The sequence below is a fragment of the Argopecten irradians genome, chromosome 7 (genome assembly GCF_041381155.1).
Source record: "Argopecten irradians isolate NY chromosome 7, Ai_NY, whole genome shotgun sequence".
Taxonomy (NCBI): Eukaryota; Metazoa; Mollusca; class Bivalvia; order Pectinida; family Pectinidae; genus Argopecten; species Argopecten irradians.
In genome coordinates this window covers 2,147,217-2,170,943 of record NC_091140.1, presented here as the reverse complement: position 1 = coordinate 2,170,943, position 23,727 = coordinate 2,147,217, and the positions used below count along the sequence as shown (strand labels likewise).

At 38.0% G+C, this 23,727-nt stretch overlaps 1 protein-coding gene across 1 annotated transcript; it reads right to left on the bottom strand.

Annotated features, from left to right (window-relative positions):
* Window positions 1-195: 195 nt before the first annotated feature.
* On the bottom strand, window positions 196-23,600 carry LOC138327011 (protein phosphatase methylesterase 1-like). The gene is made up of 16 exons (XM_069272980.1): window positions 23,459-23,600; window positions 21,765-21,867; window positions 21,253-21,345; window positions 20,564-20,621; window positions 20,251-20,302; window positions 19,889-19,957; window positions 19,608-19,693; window positions 17,517-17,607; window positions 17,108-17,173; window positions 16,521-16,698; window positions 16,132-16,195; window positions 15,305-15,370; window positions 14,219-14,263; window positions 13,455-13,519; window positions 11,334-11,401; window positions 196-1,094 (listed from the first exon to the last, which is right to left on the bottom strand). The coding sequence occupies exons 1-16, from the start codon at window positions 23,530-23,532 to the stop codon at window positions 1,076-1,078; spliced, it is 1,197 nt and encodes a 398-aa protein (XP_069129081.1). The 5' UTR covers window positions 23,533-23,600; the 3' UTR covers window positions 196-1,075.
* Between the last annotated feature and the right edge of the window lie 127 nt (window positions 23,601-23,727).

Below are 23,727 nucleotides of genomic sequence, written 5' to 3'. Positions count from 1 at the left end.
AAATAATTATAACAATATGAGCATGTTGTTTTTTTCCTGGTAATAACAGCCCATGTTGTGTAAGGTTTTTCCATCATAGAAGTTGGAAGAAACCTTTCAACTGTCTCACCTGGATTTCAAAACTAAAACAGAAACAATGGACAAAACAGCATTACTTCTTTGAGAAAAGAATTAAATAAATATCAACAAGCACAATGTAATTTTCTTAAGTTTAATCTTTTGGACAAAAGAAAGTAGAATTTCTCATAAATTAGATTAAAATCGTCTCTTAGTTCATAATTTGAAAGATATTCACAGCTATTAACCGAAGGGAATAAAATCCTATTACAACATTTTCCTCTTTGTCCTGTTCGTCTTTCATTTAGCCGATCATGAACTAATTACTCCAGCTACAACATTATTTTGCTTTTGATTGTTGCCTTTCAGTCCTCTTTAATGTATTAGTTTTAAATCACTGTTCCAAGCCTTACACAATACACACTGTAAAACTAATCATGAATCTCTGCCATGACTCGAGAAGATTTCCTACAATGTTGTCAGCATCTTAATGAAACTAAATCTTATTTGATTAAGTATTACAGGATTACTGAAGGTTTTAAAACACAGCAGTCAGGTAACACAGTGAGTATTCCCTTGTCACACTCTAATGGCCAGGATTCTGTTTCCCGTCCTAAATATTTTCCACTGGCTTGTTTCATAAAAACTATGCTGGACAGCTTTTTTGAAACACCGTTTAGAGCCATGTAAAGCACTTGTTTTGCACCAGATATTCTTAATCCTGGATTGTGCCTGAGATGGTACGACATCCCCAAATGAACATGTTTCCTGGTGGAATGTGAAAATATATGACATCACTAACTCAGTGGCCATGTTTGTTCTCCACAAATGACTTCATCTGATTGACCTGCTTTCGAAACAATCTGGAAATGTATGGCATCATCATCAGACCGTGTGGGTTTTCTCAAGCTTGTAAAATGAAGAAGGCTGTGTAACCCACAATTGTTTAGAAGCACTGTCAACCACAACTACTTAACACAGCCGGGAGTCACCAAGGCCATATAGCGTCAAGGAAGCATCAGCAGGCTGGAAATGACCTGAAACAGGAGAGAACATGTGTAGCTGTTAGTCCTACTGAAACAGGAGAGAACATGTGTAGCTGTTAGTCCTACTGAAACAGGAGAGAACATGTGTAGCTGTTAGTCCTACTGAAACAGGAGAGAACATGTGTAGCTGTTAGTCCTACTGAAACAGGAGAGAACATGTGTAGCTGTTAGTCCTACTGAAACAGGAGAGAACATGTGTAGCTGTTAGTCCTACTGAAACAGGAGAGAACATGTGTAGCTGTTAGTCCTACTGAAACAGGAGAGAACATGTGTAGCTGTTAGTCCTACTGAAACAGGAGAGAACATGTGTAGCTGTTAGTCCTACTGAAACAGGAGAGAACATGTGTAGCTGTTAGTCCTACTGAAACAGGAGAGAACATGTGTAGCTGTTAGTCCTACTGAAACAGGAGAGAACATGTGTAGCTGTTAGTCCTACTGACAGGAGAGAACATGTAGTGTTAGCCTGATAGTCCTACTGAAACAGGTGAGGAACATGTGTAGCTGTTAGTCCTACTGAAACAGGAGAGAACATGTTAGTCTAGCTGTTAGTCCTACTGAAACAGGAGAGAACATGTGTAGCTGTTAGTCCTACTGAAACAGGAGAGAACATGTGTAGCTGTTAGTCCTACTAAAAACAGGAGATGACATGTGTAGCTGTTAGTCCTACTGAAACAGGAGAGAACATGTGTAGCTGTTAGTCCTACTGAAACAGGAGAGAACATGTGTAGCTGTTAGTCCTACTGAAACAGGAGAGAACATGTGTAGCTGTTAGTCCTACTGAAACAGGAGAGAACATGTGTAGCTGTTAGTCCTACTGAAACAGGAGAGAACATGTGTAGCTGTTAGTCCTACTGAAACAGGAGAGAACATGTGTAGCTGTTAGTCCTACTGAAACAGGAGAGAACATGTGTAGCTGTTAGTCCTACTGAAACAGGAGAGAACATGTGTAGCTGTTAGTCCTACTGAAACAGGAGAGAACATGTGTAGCTGTTAGTCCTACTGAAACAGGAGAGAACATGTGTAGCTGTTAGTCCTACTGAAACAGGAGAGAACATGTGTAGCTGTTAGTCCTACTGAAACAGGAGAGAACATGTGTAGCTGTTAGTCCTACTGAAACAGGAGAGAACATGTGTAGCTGTTAGTCCTACTGAAACAGGAGAGAACATGTGTAGCTGTTAGTCCTACTGAAACAGGAGAGAACATGTGTAGCTGTTAGTCCTACTGAAACAGGAGAGAACATGTGTAGCTGTTAGTCCTACTGAAACAGGAGAGAACATGTGTAGCTGTTAGTCCTACTGAAACAGGAGAGAACATGTGTAGCTGTTAGTCCTACTGAAACAGGAGAGAACATGTGTAGCTGTTAGTCCTACTGAAACAGGGAGAACATGGGTAGCTGTGTAGCTGTCCTACTGAAACAGGAGAGAACATGTGTAGCTGTTAGTCCTACTGAAACAGGAGAGAACATGTGTAGCTGTTAGTCCTACTGAAACAGGAGAGAACATGTGTAGCTGTTAGTCCTACTGAAACAGGAGAGAACATGTGTAGCTGTTAGTCCTACTGAAACAGGAGAGAACATGTGTAGCTGTTAGTCCTACTGAAACAGGAGAGAACATGTGTAGCTGTTAGTCCTACTGAAACAGGAGAGAACATGTGTAGCTGTTAGTCCTACTGAAACAGGAGAGAACATGTGTAGCTGTTAGTCCTACTGAAACAGGAGAGAACATGTGTAGCTGTTAGTCCTACTGACACAGGAGAGAACATGTGTAGCTGTTAGTCCTACTGAAACAGGAGAGAACATGTGTAGCTGTTAGTCCTACTGAAACAGGAGAGAACATGTGTAGCTGTTAGTCCTACTGAAACAGGAGAGAACATGTGTAGCTGTTAGTCCTACTGAAACAGGAGAGAACATGTGTAGCTGTTAGTCCTACTGAAACAGGAGAGAACATGTGTAGCTGTTAGTCCTACTGAAACAGGAGAGAACATGTGTAGCTGTTAGTCCTACTGAAACAGGAGAGAACATGTGTAGCTGTTAGTCCTACTGAAACAGGAGAGAACATGTGTAGCTGTTAGTCCTACTGAAACAGGAGAGAACATGTGTAGCTGTTAGTCCTACTGAAACAGGAGAGAACATGTGTAGCTGTTAGTCCTACTGAAACAGGAGAGAACATGTGTAGCTGTTAGTCCTACTGAAACAGGAGAGAACATGTGTAGCTGTTAGTCCTACTGAAACAGGAGAGAACATGTGTAGCTGTTAGTCCTACTGAAACAGGAGAGAACATGTGTAGCTGTTAGTCCTACTGAAACAGGAGAGAACATGTGTAGCTGTTAGTCCTACTGAAACAGGAGAGAACATGTGTAGCTGTTAGTCCTACTGAAACAGGAGAGAACATGTGTAGCTGTTAGTCCTACTGAAACAGGAGAGAACATGTGTAGCTGTTAGTCCTACTGAAACAGGAGAGAACATGTGTAGCTGTTAGTCCTACTGAAACAGGAGAGAACATGTGTAGCTGTTAGTCCTACTGAAACAGGAAAGATGACTGGAGAACATGTGTAGCTGTTAGTCCTACTGAAACAGGAGAGAACATGTGTAGCTGTTAGTCCTACTGAAACAGGAGAGAACATGTGTAGCTGTTAGTCCTACTGAAACAGGAGAGAACATGTGTAGCTGTTAGTCCTACTGAAACAGGAGAGAACATGTGTAGCTGTTAGTCCTACTGAAACAGGAGAGAACATGTGTAGCTGTTAGTCCTACTGAAACAGGAGAGAACATGTGTAGCTGTTAGTCCTACTGAAACAGGAGAGAACATGTGTAGCTGTTAGTCCTACTGAAACAGGAGAGAACATGTGTAGCTGTTAGTCCTACTGAAACAGGAGAACATGTGTAGCTGTTAGTCCTACTGAAACAGGAGAGAACATGTGTAGCTGTTAGTCCTACTACTGAAACAGGAGAGAACATGTGTAGCTGTTAGTCCTACTGAAACAGGAGAGAACATGTGTAGCTGTTAGTCCTACTGAAACAGGAGAGAACATGTGTAGCTGTTAGTCCTACTGAAACAGGAGAGAACATGTGTGCTGTAGTTAGTCCTACTGAAACAGGAGAGAACATGTGTAGCTGTTAGTCCTACTGAAACAGGAGAGAACATGTGTAGCTGTTAGTCCTACTGAAACAGGAGAGAACATGTGTAGCTGTTAGTCCTACTGAAACAGGAGAGAACATGTGTAGCTGTTAGTCCTACTGAAACAGGAGAGAACATGTGTAGCTGTTAGTCCTACTGAAACAGGAGAGAACATGTGTAGCTGTTAGTCCTACTGAAACAGGAGAGAACATGTGTAGCTGTTAGTCCTACTGAAACAGGAGAGAACATGTGTAGCTGTTAGTCCTACTGAAACAGGAGAGAACATGTGTAGCTGTTAGTCCTACTGAAACAGGAGAGAACATGTGTAGCTGTTAGTCCTACTGACACAGGAGAGAACATGTGTAGCTGTTAGTCCTACTGAAACAGGAGAGAACATGTGTAGCTGTTAGTCCTACTGAAACAGGAGAGAACATGTGTAGCTGTTAGTCCTACTGAAACAGGAGAGAACATGTGTAGCTGTTAGTCCTACTGAAACAGGAGAGAACATGTGTAGCTGTTAGTCCTACTGAAACAGGAGAGAACATGTGTAGCTGTTAGTCCTACTGAAACAGGAGAGAACATGTGTAGCTGTTAGTCCTACTGAAACAGGAGAGAACATGTGTAGCTGTTAGTCCTACTGAAACAGGAGAGAACATGTGTAGCTGTTAGTCCTACTGAAACAGGAGAGAACATGTGTAGCTGTTAGTCCTACTGAAACAGGAGAGAACATGTGTAGCTGTTAGTCCTACTGAACAGGGAGAGAACATGTGTAGCTGTTAGTCCTACTGAAACAGGAGAGAACATGTGTAGCTGTTAGTCCTACTGACAAAGGAGAGAACATGTGTAGCTGTTAGTCCTACTGAAACAGGAGAGAACATGTGTAGCTGTTAGTCCTACTGAAACAGGAGAGAACATGTGTAGCTGTTAGTCCTACTGAAACAGGAGAGAACATGTGTAGCTGTTAGTCCTACTGAAACAGGAGAGAACATGTGTAGCTGTTAGTCCTACTGAAACAGGAGAGAACATGTGTAGCTGTTAGTCCTACTGAAACAGGAGAGAACATGTGTAGCTGTTAGTCCTACTGAAACAGGAGAGAACATGTGTAGCTGTTAGTCCTACTGAAACAGGAGAGAACATGTGTAGCTGTTAGTCCTACTGAAACAGGAGAGAACATGTGTAGCTGTTAGTCCTACTGAAACAGGAGAGAACATGTGTAGCTGTTAGTCCTACTGAAACAGGAGAGAACATGTGTAGCTGTTAGTCCTACTGAAACAGGAGAGAACATGTGTAGCTGTTAGTCCTACTGAAACAGGAGAGAACATGTGTAGCTGTTAGTCCTACTGAAACAGGAGAGAACATGTGTAGCTGTTAGTCCTACTGAAACAGGAGAGAACATGTGTAGCTGTTAGTCCTACTGAAACAGGAGAGAACATGTGTAGCTGTTAGTCCTACTGAAACAGGAGAGAACATGTGTAGCTGTTAGTCCTACTAAAAACAGGAGATGACATGTGTAGCTGTTAGTCCTACTGAAACAGGAGAGAACATGTGTAGCTGTTAGTCCTACTGAAACAGGAGAGAACATGTGTAGCTGTTAGTCCTACTGAAACAGGAGAGAACATGTGTAGCTGTTAGTCCTACTGAAACAGGAGAGACATGTGTAGCTGTTAGTCCTACTGAAACAGGAGAGAACATGTGTAGCTGTTAGTCCTACTGAAACAGGAGAGAACATGTGTAGCTGTTAGTCCTACTTGAAACAGGAGAGAACATGTGTAGCTGTTAGTCCTACTGAAACAGGAGAGAACATGTGTAGCTGTTAGTCCTACTGACACAGGAGAGAACATGTGTAGCTGTTAGTCCTACTGAAACAGGAGAGAACATGTGTAGCTGTTAGTCCTACTGACACAGGAGAGAACATGTGTAGCTGTTAGTCCTACTGAAACAGGAGAGAACATGTGTAGCTGTTAGTCCTACTGAAACAGGAGAGAACATGTGTAGCTGTTAGTCCTACTGAAACAGGAGAGAACATGTGTAGCTGTTAGTCCTACTGAAACAGGAGAGAACATGTGTAGCTGTTAGTCCTACTGAAACAGGAGAGAACATGTGTAGCTGTTAGTCCTACTGAAACAGGAGAGAACATGTGTAGCTGTTAGTCCTACTGAAACAGGAGAGAACATGTGTAGCTGTTAGTCCTACTGAAACAGGAGAGAACATGTGTAGCTGTTAGTCCTACTGAAACAGGAGAGAACATGTGTAGCTTTTAGTCCTACTGAAACAGGAGAGAACATGTGTAGCTGTTAGTCCTACTGAAACAGGAGAGAACATGTGTAGCTGTTAGTCCTACTGACACAGGTGAGAACATGTGTAGCTGTTAGTCCTACTGAAACAGGAGAGAACATGTGTAGCTGTTAGTCCTACTGAAACAGGAGAGAACATGTGTAGCTGTTAGTCCTACTGAAACAGGAGAGAACATGTGTAGCTGTTAGTCCTACTGAAACAGGAGAGAACATGTGTAGCTGTTAGTCCTACTGAAACAGGAGAGAACATGTGTAGCTGTTAGTCCTACTGAAACAGGAGAGAACATGTGTAGCTGTTAGTCCTACTGAAACAGGAGAGAACATGTGTAGCTGTTAGTCCTACTGAAACAGGAGAGAACATGTGTAGCTGTTAGTCCTACTGAAACAGGAGAGAACATGTGTAGCTGTTAGTCCTACTGAAACAGGAGAGAACATGTGTAGCTGTTAGTCCTACTGAAACAGGAGAGAACATGTGTAGCTGTTAGTCCTACTGAAACAGGAGAAACATGTGTAGCTGTTAGTCCTACTGAAACAGGAGAGAACATGTGTAGCTGTTAGTCCTACTGAAACAGGAGAGAACATGTGTAGCTGTTAGTCCTACTGAAACAGGAGAGAACATGTGTAGCTGTTAGTCCTACTGAAACAGGAGAGAACATGTGTAGCTGTTAGTCCTACTGAAACAGGAGAGAACATGTGTAGCTGTTAGTCCTACTGAAACAGGAGAGAACATGTGTAGCTGTTAGTCCTACTGAAACAGGAGAGAACATGTGTAGCTGTTAGTCCTACTGAAACAGGAGAGAACATGTGTAGCTGTTAGTCCTACTGAAACAGGAGAGAACATGTGTAGCTGTTAGTCCTACTGAAACAGGAGAGAACATGTGTAGCTGTTAGTCCTACTGAAACAGGAGAGAACATGTGTAGCTGTTAGTCCTACTGAAACAGGAGAGAACATGTGTAGCTGTTAGTCCTATGAAAGAGACATGTGTACTGAACTGAAACAGGAGAGAACATGTGTAGCTGTTAGTCCTACTGAAAACAGGAGAGAACATGTGTAGCTGTTAGTCCTACTGAAACAGGGAGAACATGTGTAGCTGTTAGTCCTACTGAAACAGGAGAGAACATGTGTAGCTGTTAGTCCTACTGAAACAGGAGAGAACATGTGTAGCTGTTAGTCCTACTGAAACAGGAGAGAACATGTGTAGCTGTTAGTCCTACTGAAACAGGAGAGAACATGTGTAGCTGTTAGTCCTACTGAAACAGGAGAGAACATGTGTAGCTGTTAGTCCTACTGAAACAGGAGAGAACATGTGTAGCTGTTAGTCCTACTGAAACAGGAGAGAACATGTGTAGCTGTTAGTCCTACTGAAACAGGAGAGAACATGTGTAGCTGTTAGTCCTACTGACACAGGTGAGAACATGTGTAGCTGTTAGTCCTACTGAAACAGGAGAGAACATGTGTAGCTGTTAGTCCTACTGAAACAGGAGAGAACATGTGTAGCTGTTAGTCCTACTGAAACAGGAGAGAACATGTGTAGCTGTTAGTCCTACTGAAACAGGAGAGAACATGTGTAGCTGTTAGTCCTACTGAAACAGGAGAGAACATGTGTAGCTGTTAGTCCTACTGAAACAGGAGAGAACATGTGTAGCTGTTAGTCCTACTGAAACAGGAGAGAACATGTGTAGCTGTTAGTCCTACTGAAACAGGAGAGAACATGTGTAGCTGTAGTCCTACTGACAACAGGGAGAACATGTGTACGTAGTCCTACTGAAACAGAAACAGGAGAACATGTGTAGCTGTTAGTCCTACTGAAACAGGAGAGAACATGTGTAGCTGTTAGTCCTACTGAAACAGGAGAGAACATGTGTAGCTGTTAGTCCTACTGAAACAGGAGAGAACATGTGTAGCTGTTAGTCCTACTGAAACAGGAGAGAACATGTGTAGCTGTTAGTCCTACTGAAACAGGAGAGAACATGTGTAGCTGTTAGTCCTACTGACACAGGTGAGAACATGTGTAGCTGTTAGTCCTACTGAAACAGGAGAGAACATGTGTAGCTGTTAGTCCTACTGAAACAGGAGAGAACATGTGTAGCTGTTAGTCCTACTGAAACAGGAGAGAACATGTGTAGCTGTTAGTCCTACTGAAACAGGAGAGAACATGTGTAGCTGTTAGTCCTACTGAAACAGGAGAGAACATGTGTAGCTGTTAGTCCTACTGAAACAGGAGAGAACATGTGTAGCTGTTAGTCCTACTGAACAGAGAGAACATGTGCAGACAGGAGAGAACATGTGTAGCTGTTAGTCCTACTGAAACAGGAGAGAACATGTGTAGCTGTTAGTCCTACTGAAACAGGAGAGAACATGTGTAGCTGTTAGTCCTACTGAAACAGGAGAGAACATGTGTAGCTGTTAGTCCTACTGAAACAGGAGAGAACATGTGTAGCTGTTAGTCCTACTGAAACAGGAGAGAACATGTGTAGCTGTTAGTCCTACTGAAACAGGAGAGAACATGTGTAGCTGTTAGTCCTACTGAAACAGGAGAGAACATGTGTAGCTGTTAGTCCTACTGAAACAGGAGAGAACATGTGTAGCTGTTAGTCCTACTGAAACAGGAGAGAACATGTGTAGCTGTTAGTCCTACTGAAACAGGAGAGAACATGTGTAGCTGTTAGTCCTACTGAAACAGGAGAGAACATGTGTAGCTGTTAGTCCTACTGAAACAGGAGAGAACATGTGTAGCTGTTAGTCCTACTGAAACAGGAGAGAACATGTGTAGCTGTTAGTCCTACTGAAACAGGAGAGAACATGTGTAGCTGTTAGTCCTACTGAAACAGGAGAGAACATGTGTAGCTGTTAGTCCTACTGAAACAGGAGAGAACATGTGTAGCTGTTAGTAGTCCTACTGAAACAGGAGAGAACATGTGTAGCTGTTAGTCCTACTGAAACAGGAGAGAACATGTGTAGCTGTTAGTCCTACTGAAACAGGAGAGAACATGTGTAGCTGTTAGTCCTACTGAAACAGGAGAGAACATGTGTAGCTGTTAGTCCTACTGAAACAGGAGAGAACATGTGTAGCTGTTAGTCCTACTGAAACAGGAGAGAACATGTGTAGCTGTTAGTCCTACTGAAACAGGAGAGAACATGTGTAGCTGTTAGTCCTACTGAAACAGGAGAGAACATGTGTAGCTGTTAGTCCTACTGAAACAGGAGAGAACATGTGTAGCTGTTAGTCCTACTGAAACAGGAGAGAACATGTGTAGCTGTTAGTCCTACTGAAACAGGTGAGAACATGTGTAGCTGTTAGTCCTACTGAAACAGGGAGTGAGAACATGTGTAGCTGTTAGTCCTACTGAAACAGGAGAGAACATGTGTAGCTGTTAGTCCTACTGAAACAGGAGAGAACATGTGTAGCTGTTAGTCCTACTGAAACAGGAGAGAACATGTGTAGCTGTTAGTCCTACTGAAACAGGAGAGAACATGTGTAGCTGTTAGTCCTACTGAAACAGGAGAGAACATGTGTAGCTGTTAATCCTACTGAAACAGGAGAGAACATGTGTAGCTGTTAGTCCTACTGAAATAGGAGAGAACATGTGTAGCTGTTAATCCTACTGAAACAGGAGAGAACATGTGTAGCTGTTAGTCCTACTGAAACAGGAGAGAACATGTGTAGCTGTTAGTCCTACTGAAACAGGAGAGAACATGTGTAGCTGTTAGTCCTACTGACACAGGTGAGAACATGTGTAGCTGTTAGTCCTACTGAAACAGGAGAGAACATGTGTAGCTGTTAGTCCTACTGAAACAGGAGAGAAACATGTGTAGCTGTTAGTCCTACTGAAACAGGAGAGAACATGTGTAGCTGTTAGTCCTACTGAAACAGGAGAGAACATGTGTAGCTGTTAGTCCTACTGAAACAGGAGAGAACATGTGTAGCTGTTAGTCCTACTGAAACAGGAGAGAACATGTGTAGCTGTTAGTCCTACTGACACAGGAGAGAACATGTGTAGCTGTTAGTCCTACTGAAACAGGAGAGAACATGTGTAGCTGTTAGTCCTACTGAAACAGGATAGAACATGTGTAGCTGTTAGTCCTACTGAAACAGGAGAGAACATGTGTAGCTGTTAGTCCTACTGAAACAGGAGAGAACATGTGTAGCTGTTAGTCCTACTGAAACAGGAGAGAACATGTGTAGCTGTTAGTCCTAGTGAAACAGGAGAGAACATGTGTAGCTGTTAATCCTACTAAAACAGGAGAGAACATGTGTAGCTGTTAGTCCTACTGAAACAGGAGAGAACATGTGTAGCTGTTAGTCCTACTGAAACAGGAGAGAACATGTGTAGCTGTTAGTCCTAGTGAAACAGGAGAGAACATGTGTAGCTGTTAGTCCTACTGAGACAGGAGAGAACATGTGTAGCTGTTAGTCCTACTAAAACAGGAGAGAACATGTGTAGCTGTAAGTCCTACTGACACAGGAGAGAACATGGATAGCTGCTATCTTTCGGAAATAGATATAAGAAATACACTTCGTGTTCATAGCCATGCTCATAAGAGAATATACGACTGCATTAGTCCTAAATCTATTATATTTTGTCATTGTTATCTCTGATAAGATCCATCTTCCCCTATCGTCTATCATACAAACACAAATCACATACATTATCATGCACATATTCATCATACCATGCCAGTCTTTAGACAAACATTCTACAAATGATCTCCCTTGGTCCAGGTATAAAGTAAAGCTGAACAAAAATAATTTTAGGATTTCTTAACATCAGGTTGTGCAGGCCAACATTAAAATCTCTATTAAACCTTTTATTCTTACCTTTGGAAATCATCTCTTGGCTCTGCCACTTTATATCTCACCATGAATGTTGCTAAGATATCCGCTACCTGTAACAAAAGTATAAATAACAAATTTCTTTTACTGCCAACGTAATCATACCTTGAACAATTTTGGTTGATCACTACATCAGCGAACTGTGGCTATACCTTTATACGCTGTCACTACATTCTCCATAACTTGGTCACAGTGTTGGTGATGTTATCTTGACGATGACGACAGGTGGCGCTGTTACATCATGTGTGTCATGGGGAAACATGCCTGTCGTTAGTTACCCGTTGTTGTGTCCACTTATTTATACTTACAACCTGATACATATACAGCAACTTTATTTTATTTGGTTCATTTGTTTGGCTAATCAAGAGATGGAGGCAATACATTAGCTACAGTAGTCTACTATCTAAATCTCTGGCCTTCAAAATATGAACTGTATAATACACATATACATCTTTGATTAATTAGGACCAATGGTAAAAAAAAAACTATTTGTTAATTGTGTAAACATTGAATAGAGTTTGATATTTGAGACTTTGATGTGATTCATAATACATTTTGTACATGTATCCCAGCGTATCCTGAGCTCAACTGATTTGCGCTCTTCTAAGTAGAGAAGTCTTCTCAGAAGATCTTCCAGGCTATAGACGGAAGAGCTTCCAGAAGAAGAAGAGCTACAATCGAGTAAACTGAAGTTATATTCTGGAAGTAGAAGAGGGCAAATCGAATTAGGCTCGTATGTACCGGTACTTTTCCATTATAGGCTACAATACAGTTGTTACGGCATATTTTCACTTTTCCAACAACTAGACAAGTCACAGAAAATTTAAGAAAGAGGTTGAAAACGGATACAAATACCTGGTATCAATAAATTTGCCTGCAGCATGATCTGCATTTTATGTAGGAAGTGAGGTTTGGAAGCACATTGTGTATCAAGTAATAGACTGTCGTACAGTACTGTATATATGTAGACCAACTCCAGACCTGTAGATTTAAATGAGTACAATTTTCAAGGAAAATTATCATTAAATGAATTCATTATGACCCTTAACAAAAAATATTACAATTCCAAATTTTGGGCATCGTTCTAAGGTTAAATAATATTTTATTTGTTTTGAAAACATCACCACAAGCCAACACACAGAAATCCTATAAGTAATCTACCTATAGCTATGGTACGAAACTGTAATCTGGTTTCCCAATTCATGCATTTAGTACTTTTGTGTAGATTTAATTTCTACATGATAATGTTTCAATGCTTGCTGAAAACTAATTCACACTTGTGTCAAGTTTGACTACGGTAATTACGTTACATGTACATACTGAACATAATCTTATAATATGTAAACTACTTCAGTAAATTGCTAAAAGTCCTGCAATGAACGGTACGTTACATTAAAAACATGAATAGTGTAATTTTTGTCGCTTGTAACTGCAGCTATATCTGTGCATACACACATGTGTATGACGAAACGGCGCCATCTGCCAGCACCATCAAGATAACATCACCAACACTGTAACCAAGTTATCAAGAATGTAGCGACAGCGTATAAAGGTATAGGGACAGTTCGCTGATGTAGTGATCAACCAAAATCGTTCAAGGTATTATTGCTTCGGCAGTAAATTAGCTCAAAAACAATTTTTAATTTAATCAATCTAAAATAACATTTGCATTATTTTGCATTAATGATAAAATATTTAATTGATAACTACAACGATTTTGGTGAAAATATTACCAGTCATTTTAAAATAAAGAAAACATGTGCCATTTTTAATCTTATTTGCTATTCTTGAATGGACTACACCAACCTTATCAGTAGTGTGTACTAAAGAATAAATATACTATAGAAAGAGTAGGCCAAACGTTTTTAAAGCTAGTGAGCCTGTTGTATGAAGACTGAATTAATTAATATCTAAATGAGTGTACATGCATGGGTCCAATCTACATCATTAATCAGCTGTATTATTTATGGAAAGGTCACCATTTTGTATCGCCTGGCAGGTAAACGTATCGTATAATCATCTTTACGGCAGCCATTGATGTGATAAAAGACAGCCAAATGATGCCGTAGATTGGTACCCTTATGTGTGCAAGTCTCGTTGTCCTACCTTATCTGGAACATCCTCGTGGACAGCGTGGCCGCTCTGTGGTAAAACCTGCATCTGAAATTTACCTACAACCACCAGCAGATATTACTGTATATTTACAGTTTGCACTGACATGGACTCAATAACCATGCTTTCTAGTTAATCATTATCAGTGCATAATGTTAGCACAACACGCGCGTCGATTCTATTGTTACGTGAATAGTCGATGGCGTAGCAACGTGGGATCATGACCCCACTTTTGGCGGGAACATATGAATGACTCGATTCCAATCAGCTGTTTAATCGAATTCGTTGACGATGACGGGAGAGAAAAAAATGTGTATTTTAATAAAAAATATGCAACTGCCGTGGGAATTAATAATATTAATTTACTTGAAAAACTGTAAATATAAGGAATAGATGTTTATTTTGTTGAGGTTATGAGGGTATAATGATAATGGAGCAAGTGTAAATTTTATGTAACCCGGCTTCGCCGGGGTTACATAATTTACACGTGCTCCATTATCATTATACCCTCATAACCTCAACAAAATAAGCATCTATTCCTTAAATCATTACAACTGATAAATCAGATCAAGATACAAAGGAAGCACAACAAACATTAATCTTGCCAAGTTAATATGATTTCTACAATATGGTCATTTCCTTCCATACAAAGATTGCTGCTGTACATGACATACTTTCACAGAAAGTAGCAACTCTGAATATTTAGATAAATATCAAAAGGTTTGACAGAATTATAACCCAGAACTCTTTGTACCTACCTTGCATTTGCCCAATTGTTAAATCTTTATCTAGTCTGTCAACACCTTTAAAATCAAAACAAGGACATTATTTAACATGATTTAATACAGTTGAAGTCAAAACGTTCTAATACAATAAAGTGATTCAAGCACAAAAACAAAGTAGACCATGTATATGTATTTTACCTGCTCAAACTAACATCTTATATATCTTACCTGCTAAAACTAATATCTTATATATCTTACCTGCTAAAACTAACATCTTATATATCTTACCTGCTAAAACTAATATCTTATATATCTTACCTGCTAAAACTAATATCTTATATATCTTACCTGCTAAAACTAATATCTTATATATCTTACCTGCTAAAACTAATATCTTATATATCTTACCTGCTAAAACTAATATCTTATATATCTTACCTGCTAAAACTAATATGTTATATATCTTACCTGCTAAAACTAATATCTTATATATCTTACCTGCTAAAACTAATATCTTATATATCTTACCTGCTAAAACTAACACCTTATATATCTTACCTGCTAAAACTAACATCTTATATATCTTACCTGCTAAAACTAATATCTTATTATCTTACGTGCTCAAACTAACATCTTATATATCTTTCCTACTAAAACTAACATCTTATATATCTTACCTGCTAAAACTAATATCTTATATATCTTACCTACTAAAACTAACATCTTATATATCTTACCTGCTAAAACTAATATATTATATATCTTACCTACTAAAACTAACATCTTATATATCTTACCTGCTAAAACCAATATCTTATATATCTAACCTGCTAAAACTAACATCTTATATATCTTACCTACTAAAACTAACATCTTATATATCTTACCTGCTAAAACTAATATCTTATATATCTTACCTACTAAAACTAACATCTTATATATCTTACCTGCTAAAACTAATATCTTATATATCTTACCTGCTAAAACTAATATCTTATATATCTTACCTACTAAAACTAACATCTTATATATCTTACCTGCTAAAACCAATATCTTTTCTGCTAAAACTAACATCTTATATATCTTAACCGCTAAAACTTAAAAACTTACATATCTTACCTGCTAAAACTAACATCTTCGGAACCTCACAGGATAAAAATCGCTGAGACAGGCCTTGAAACCATCCTAATTAAATCAAAATATTTAATATTGTACAGTATTCTACCTGCGATAAATTCTTATTTGCAATAAGTCGCTCAATTTTTTAAGAAATTTTTTGGAACTAGGCCTCCTTAATGTCAAATTCAGAAACAAGCTACCTCTCTATTTTACCTCTGTCCGTACTTTGTATTCTTTCCGGATTCCATACCAGAAGTATTGATTAGTCTCGCCCATGGAAGTTTTTGAGAAAATGCCGGACAAAATGTCCAATTATTTTGTGATAATTCATTTAACACAAACATGCTAAGGTTGGTGCAAGTATTTAAAGGTACTTAGAAACAATTTTATGAATCTGAATATACAATAGGAAATTTATTGTGAAGGAAAATGTCAATATTGATTATCGACTATAGTCAGCAACTAGGAAGAGGGAGGGTAAAATTCTATCGACTATAGTCAACAATTGGGAAGAGAGAGGGTAAAATCCTGTCAACTATAGTCGACAACGTTACAGAAAGAATTAATCTGTTTGCTTTTAACTTAGTTCTGAAAACACTGATGTATAGAAATAAATTTGACTTTGGATAAAACAACTTTAAAAATTGCAAAACAATCACAGATTTTAGTCTTTCCTATTGATATTTATACATAGTAAAAAGAAATAAATCATTACCACAATTATGCAAAAGAAAATAAAGAAATAACACAATTTTCATTCATAATACAGTATTTCTTCCAGAACTTTTAAATTTTCCCTATGCCTTTATAAATGTAACATAGAATACCTTTCCAGAACTTTTCCGTTTTCCCCAAGTCTATTCGCCATGTGTAAGCAGATGTTTGTTCTGTCTAAAATAATAAACACCATTTTCATTTACAGTATCCACTTTATTTTGTAATATAAATATTGACATTAAAATTCAACTCAATTGAAAGTTTTCTACCAAATGAAATATTTGTCAACACTCATGAATGATCACACCAGCATTCCAAAGATAGGGGATTTAAAATTAAGAATTACTTCCCTTAATCTTCATAGCAAATATGGATTGAAGAGATTTAAATAAATGTATGTGAATATATAATAAAATAGTTCTAATAATAAATTCTTGCTTCTGTTGTTAAGGTTTTTGATATCATTAAGAATAATACCCTGATTGACCATGTCACTCACTGTTGTTGGTTTTGGAGATTTGAAATGATCTGAGCTACTTGATTGTTGAGATTCTGGTGTTGATGCACTTTCTCCATCTTCGTCCTCCTCCTGTATGGTATCACCCACCCTGGATCCTGATGCCTCGGAATCTGTACTCTGATCCAATTCTGATGTAGCAGTTTCCTGAGTATCAAGTCTTAAAAGAGAATATTCTGCAAGGTTCTATATCACAAACTGAAAAGTTACATAACCACAATACCTGGCATGTTGAACTTGAAAAGGAGATTTTTTTTCTGTATTCAGCCTGGAGCAAATTTTTGTAATTTTTAAGGCTATATTCATTTCTTTGTATTATCAAATAAAGTTGGGTATCATTAAAACAGATTGATTTTTTTTATTCTTCTTTGCTTGTTCTTAGTCCAGTAAGTACATAAAAATACAAAAATAGTATATTGCATCAAAAATGCATAAGATATTTGATAATGGGCTAAAAACCAATAACCAGTTTTCAAACATTGCCATTCTATTATCAATTATTTGATGTTTCAAAAGTTTACCATTGCATCATAATCATACATACATGACAGTCGCGCGTACATTCTTACCTCTTAATCTGTCCTACCATGGATACCTTGGCCGACTCCAGATTCCTTATCTGTCCACTGCGAACACTGAAAATGTTGTAATTTCCATTCAGTACTGAACCCTGACACAAATGAATTCAGTGTGATCTGTGGCCATGGGTACTAAATCTACAGACTTTCTCGTCATAGAATCATATAAACAAGGGACTATAATCTTGAAAAAATTTAGTCCAGTTTAGGTGACATTTGATAACTGGTACTGCATTACCGTAAACAATATTGTAGAAAAAGTATATCAACAGTCTGGATAACTATTTCAATGATAAATGAAGTTTTTTTCAAAACTCTTTACAGCTTTACCATTTCCACTTTAAACTGACATGAACCTCTATTAAAACAAGGCATTAGCTATTTTATTAACAAGTATTACCTCCACTCTATAGCATGCTCTAGGGACTTAAATGTAGACGGCCTCCCTCGCAGGAAACTCTGCATACTGTTCAAGGAATCCATAGCAGTTCCTGTTCAACAAAACTGTACTGTCAGTGTTTATCATGTGACAGGGAAGTAATCTGTATGGAGGTTTGAAACAAAAATAACTGGAAACTATCTGATATGTAAAGCTACAGAAGGGAAAGGTGGGAGGTGGGGGGTATTCTTATGTGTAAAGATAGAGAAGGTATGGGGAGACACACTACAGAAGGTAAGGGGAGATAATCTGATATGTTAAATTAAAGACGGTAAGGGGAGACAATCTGATCTTAGACACTACAGAAGATAAGGGGGAGATTATCTGATCTGTGACACTACATAATGTAAGGGGAAACAATCTGATATGTTATATCAGACGGTAAGGGGAAACAATCTGATCTTAGACACTACAGAAGATAAGGGGAGACAATCTGATCTGTGACACTACAGGAGGTAATGGGAGACAATCAGATCTGTGACACTACAGAATGTAAGGGGAGACAATCAGATTTGTGACACTATAGAAGGTAAGGGGAGACAATCAGATCTGTGACACTACAGAATGTAAAGGGAAACAATCTGATCTGTGACACTACAGAAGGTAAGGGGAGACAATCTGATCTGTGACACTACAGAAGGTAAGGGGAGACAATCTGATCTGTGACACTACAGAAGGTAAGGGGAGACAATCAGATCTGTGACACTACAGAAGGTAAGGGGAGACAATCTGATCTGTGACACTACAGAAGGTAAGGGGAGACAATCAGATCTGTGACACTAGAGAAGGTAAGGGGAGAACAAAACAATCTGATATGTGAAGCTACATAATGTAAGGGAAAACAATCTGATATGTGAAGCTACAAAAGGTAAAGGGGAGACAATCTGATAGGTTACACTACAAACACTCAAAACTCCTCAGATGTAACTGTCGTACTCTAACCCCGGATGTAACACAAAGGCATCCATTTTGAAACTAAGGGACTATTTTCATTACAACTGGTTGCCACAGAGGACAAAAACCGTCGAAAAATGTCAGTTCATGTATACAGTTTGTTGTCTGTCTCGAATGGAAAATGGTTACATTTAATTTCTTAAAAGACAACTATAGAAGTTCAACATTTCAATAACTATTCATTTCAGTTAGGACATTATTAGGTTTCCGGCAAAGAAAATGTTTGATATTCTTACATATTCTTACACTTATCACATCTGAGGTAATGTTTTACATCCAAGGAGTTCCGATTGATACTAAAAAAGGTAAGGGGAGATAATCTGATATGCCACACTACGGAAAGTAAGGGAATACACTCAGATCTGTAACACTATAGAAGGTAAGGGGAGACAATCAGAATGTAAGGGGAGACAATCTGATCTGTAAGACTATAGAAGGTAAGGGGAGACAATCAGATCTGACACTATAGAAGGTAGGTGAGACAATCAGATCTGACACTATAAATGGTAAGGGGAGACAATCTGATCTGACACTATAGAAGGTAAGGGGAGACAATCTGATCTGTGACACTACAGAAGGTAAGGGGAGACAATCAGATCTGACACTATAGAAGGTAAGGTGAGACAATCAGATCTGACACTATAGAAGGTAAGGGGAGACAATCAGATCTGAAACTATAGAAGGTAAGGGGAGACAATCAGATCTGTGAAAAATCTTTCTATTTGGACAAGTCCTAGATAATTAGTTCAATAAGTAAAATAAGTAGAGCAAGATTAGACATTTGTTAATGAGTAATTTCAGTGGTTGTAAGATGAAAAGGAGATATTCTAAATTAAAGAGATAACAAAGAGGAAATAGTATGATAAGGAAGATAATCCATGTCCATGACAGGAACTACTGGAGTAAGCAAAAATAACAATTATTATAGAGAATACAGGATGCATTAAGGCCAGGTAAGTTTATGTTATGAAGGACTGCATTAAATATTACCATTACGCTGTATTCATTATTCACATGTGATGTAAAACAATGATGAACAACCATTCTCAATGGCTGTTTGGAAATAATATCTAGTAACAACATAACAAAATAACTTACCCTCAACGACATCAATCACAACCAGACCTATTAATGATGGTATGAGATTTCTCTCAGCAGTGTGGACAGCGATGGCTCCTCCCATACTGAAATATCAAGTCGGACTAATCAGCAGTTTCAATTAACTAAGCATCCTGCAAACAGTTAGGGAGGCCTCTTACTTAGCAAGATGGGTGTTAACCTAGGACTTGTGATGTCAGAGAGTTACAGTTAGAACAAAGTATGGCAAAACCCAATAGCAAATCAGTAACAACATCAACATGTCTTCATTCCTGACCTACCTATGGCCAATCAGGATAATAGGTGGAGGCTCGTCTCCATATAAGGATTTCACAACATCACAAACGTCACTGTGAAAAGAAATATGATATATTTCTTAATAAAAGATAAAACAAAGTTTCCTATTCATCGTTTAAATGTCATTGATCTAGTCAATTCAAAAATGGTACCAAATAACTCTTAAAGAAATCAATGCACACATCCAAAATCAGCATATTTTTTAATACAGCTTTTTAACAAGTCCTGTTTATGTATGAAAAGGGATAGTCTATATGAGTTATCTCTTAATGTCTCTTCTAGACAAATTTATGTACGTAACAACTGTAACATTATGTGTTGAGAAAAACTGTTGATAATACATTACCTAGAGAGTGTTTCTGCTGAAAGGTCGCCATCATCTGTGGAGCTTGTGTCACCTAAATGTAAGAGTACACATAATATATATAGTCTACCCAGAAGAGAACATAGATACATATGACAAATTGAAAATAACAAGACATGATACTGTCATATTGTGGATATATATAACATTAAGATATTTTCCTAAATATTGGATACCTAACAATGAAAGAATTATCTTTTAAACTTTTTTAAAAGCCATAGGCTTCAGTAAACTGACACATGTGACATTTTTTTTTTTAATCTTTGAACCATCTTTTTTTTGTCTTGAAACTGACCATGTCCTCGAAGATCCAAAGCAGCACATCGACAGGTCACCAACTGACAAAGAGTGGACTACAACAAAAAGATAGGATTACCAGTATAATACACGGACAGCATTTGTTACACCTAGCCTTAAAGGCTATTGACACTTAATGTTAAGTAATATATATATAGGAACCTTACCACCATCCACCAGCTATAACACGATTGGTGTTGACTCAACTACCTAAATTCTACTTACTGACACTTGTGATAAAGTTATATACTCTTAATTGATGAAAAAAGACATAATATTGTAAGGAAGTGAGAATGAAGAAATATTACAATTTTAAAACTTAGGCTTTATACCTTTGACTTTTCTTTTTAATAAAAAAAAGAAACCCATGGAACGATATAAAATATACCAATACCAGGTATAAGCTTTAAAAGTGTCAAATCTCATTCTGTAAAATTTGCAATACAACTTATACCCATGAGTAACAAAAATTGCAAACAATATATATGTTCAAAATATTGTACAAAATAATTTCCTGTTTTGTTTAAATATGTGTAACATGGAAAGTGTGGACAGAAATATCGTCAAATTTTCAAGGTGATCTGTCCCTTTATCGAGACACAAAAAGATCAATTAAAACTGCATATTAAGGACAGTCACAAAATGTCCACATAAACATAACCATGAACATTGCGTATATTAACTCACCGATACCAATGACCATGACAAAGCAGAAAATCCACCTCCATGTAAAAAGAGTAGTACTGGTCCTGATGTTCCACATTCATATAATCGGAATATCTAGTGTCATGTCAAGGTTTATTACATAAATACCTGGTAATTGATTTACCATACTTAATTATTACAATGCTCTAAAACAGTAAAACATTGAACCTTATCTTTTTGTTTGTTGTAGTTTTACGTCCTATCGACAGCCAGGGTCATATAAGGATGTGCCAGGTTTGATGGTGGAGAAAAGCTGGGAAACCCGGAGAAAAACCATCGACCAGTGGTCAGTACCTGGCAACTACCCCACATGGGACTCGAACTCGCGACCCAGAGGTGGAGGGCTTGTGGTCATATGTCGGGACATCTTAACCACTCGGCCACCGCAGCCCCATGAACCTAAATCCTATCCAAACAAAAAAAAACAAAAAAAAACTTAACCTTAATCCTATTGTGTGTACAAACCACCAATATGTCGTTTAACAAAAAGATACATTTTCACCAACTTGGACATCATGTTTCTGGTCAAAGTATTTATCCCAGTGTACAGCAGTATAATCTTTCTTCCTCATCATATTTCTTTTTGCCACTCCTCTTCTACAAAAATAAACAGATAAACATGTATGAAATATTTTGCCTGCACACAGGTATATAATTGGCCACATTGTCAATCTGGAAACTTGAAATGAGGCATTCATTCAGGCTCCAGGTTTCATCAATCATCTACTTCATTTAGTTCAAGATACACAAACAGTGTCAAGAAAATGTGAATCTCAGTATTTGCACAAAACCATACATTTTAGACTGTCCTTATCTGCTTATACTTGTAACAGAGTGAAAGTAGTGTGACGAACCCACGACCTTGGACTTACTGGTCTGCCATTCTACCAACTGAGCTAAAGGGAAATTCCCCCTAGCGTGAAGGTAGAAAGCGACCATATCACTTAATACACTACAATGTATATATACAACTAAAACCTGCTATACTAAATATAACCCCCATCCCCCATTCAAACTTGTTCGCCCCTGAACACAGACCAACCCAGGTTCTATCTCCATCGAAGCCTCTCAATCATAGCTTTCACTTGGAGTAGTCTACGGCACCAATTGTAACAAGACGAAAGTACAACTTAAACCTGCTACATACATCACACACAATGTACACTGTACTAAATCAACAGGCACAACCCTGCATATGGGTAATAGTTACCCTTTTGAGTAACAGTTACCTGTTTGTACTGTAATCAATAAGTTACCCAAATGAGTAATTCTGTGAAAAGAAAACACATAATTTTGTTTTAAAAATCATTACCATAAAAAGGGCGTCATAATTTTTAGAATGTCATACAACTGATCTAATTAATAAGACTCTATGTTTCTGTGGGTGAAATATCAAATTCTGTTGTCTAACTTTGTTGTAAGATGACAATTTAGGTGCTGTCCATTGACTACAGTGTATAGCCATCAGGGAAATTCAGTGCAAATGTCATGGTTGAATGAGTTTTACATGTATTCTATTTTTAGCACCATAGTAACCAATGAAGGTGGTTTAGTTTGTGACTTTTACCAAAATTGAGACAATGAAGTTTGTCCCATTTTGATTAATAATGTACTAAGTTATGTTAGTAATAGTGCCATGTCAAATTTAGTACGCCCTTTTTTGATAAAAAAGTTTAAAACAGCTTCATGCATTTTTCTTGCAGAAAATTCCTCATTTTGGGTAACTTATTGATTACTCAAACGTTAACAGGTAACTGTTACTCAAATGGGTAACTGTTAGGCATATGCAGGGTTGTGTCCAATCACAGGGGCCCGTAACTACTGTTTATATTATAATATAAACATTAGTTACGGGCCCCTGTGGTCCAACCTGATCAATGCAAGTAAATGATCATTATGATGTCTGTTGAAATTCTCCTTATAAAACGGAGTTACACAGAAACTAGCTTCCACTGAAGCTAACATTATCAAGTACTGATATTGATAATGTTAGTCAGGTAGGCAACTATTCCTAGCTATATGTTTCCAGTGCCACTACTGTCTGACTGTAGGCCAAAGAGTGACACTAGACTAGTACCGTCAGCTGGTGTTGACAAGTGCCCGGTATATGCCAATGTCATATATTATCATTATCATACAATTTTCAAGTTTTTGATAAATGATGGACTTATCATATAAATCTTCCTACCCAACTCCAGCTGGAGGCATCGGCGGTAAACCGCCAATCTTGGACTTCAAAGCTTGCCTCTCGAGAGCAGACATCTTTTCTTGAATCGAAGCCAAATCGGAGACGGGGTGACCATTTTACGGATCAATTAGTCACACTAAGTTTTCATGTTTCAAATAATTTTGTATATATCGTATTAATTTTGTTGGCGTTAAGTTCTATAATATAAGATGTTATTGTATAAAATCTCAATATGCATACATTTGGTAAGGGGAAAATAGAAAAAAATC

Excerpts from the sequence above, each read along its gene's own strand:
- LOC138327011 (XM_069272980.1), bottom strand. The coding sequence starts at position 23,532 with ATGTCTGCTCTCGAGAGGCAAGCTTTGAAGTCCAAGATTGGCGGTTTA. Across the intron at positions 21,868-23,458 it reads ATGCCTCCAGCTGGAGTTGG|AAGAGGAGTGGCAAAAAGAA; the intron begins GTAGGAAGATTT and ends TTATTTTTGTAG. Across the intron at positions 21,346-21,764 it reads ATGTCCAAGTTGGTGAAAAT|ATATTCCGATTATATGAATG; the intron begins GTATCTTTTTGT and ends ACATGACACTAG.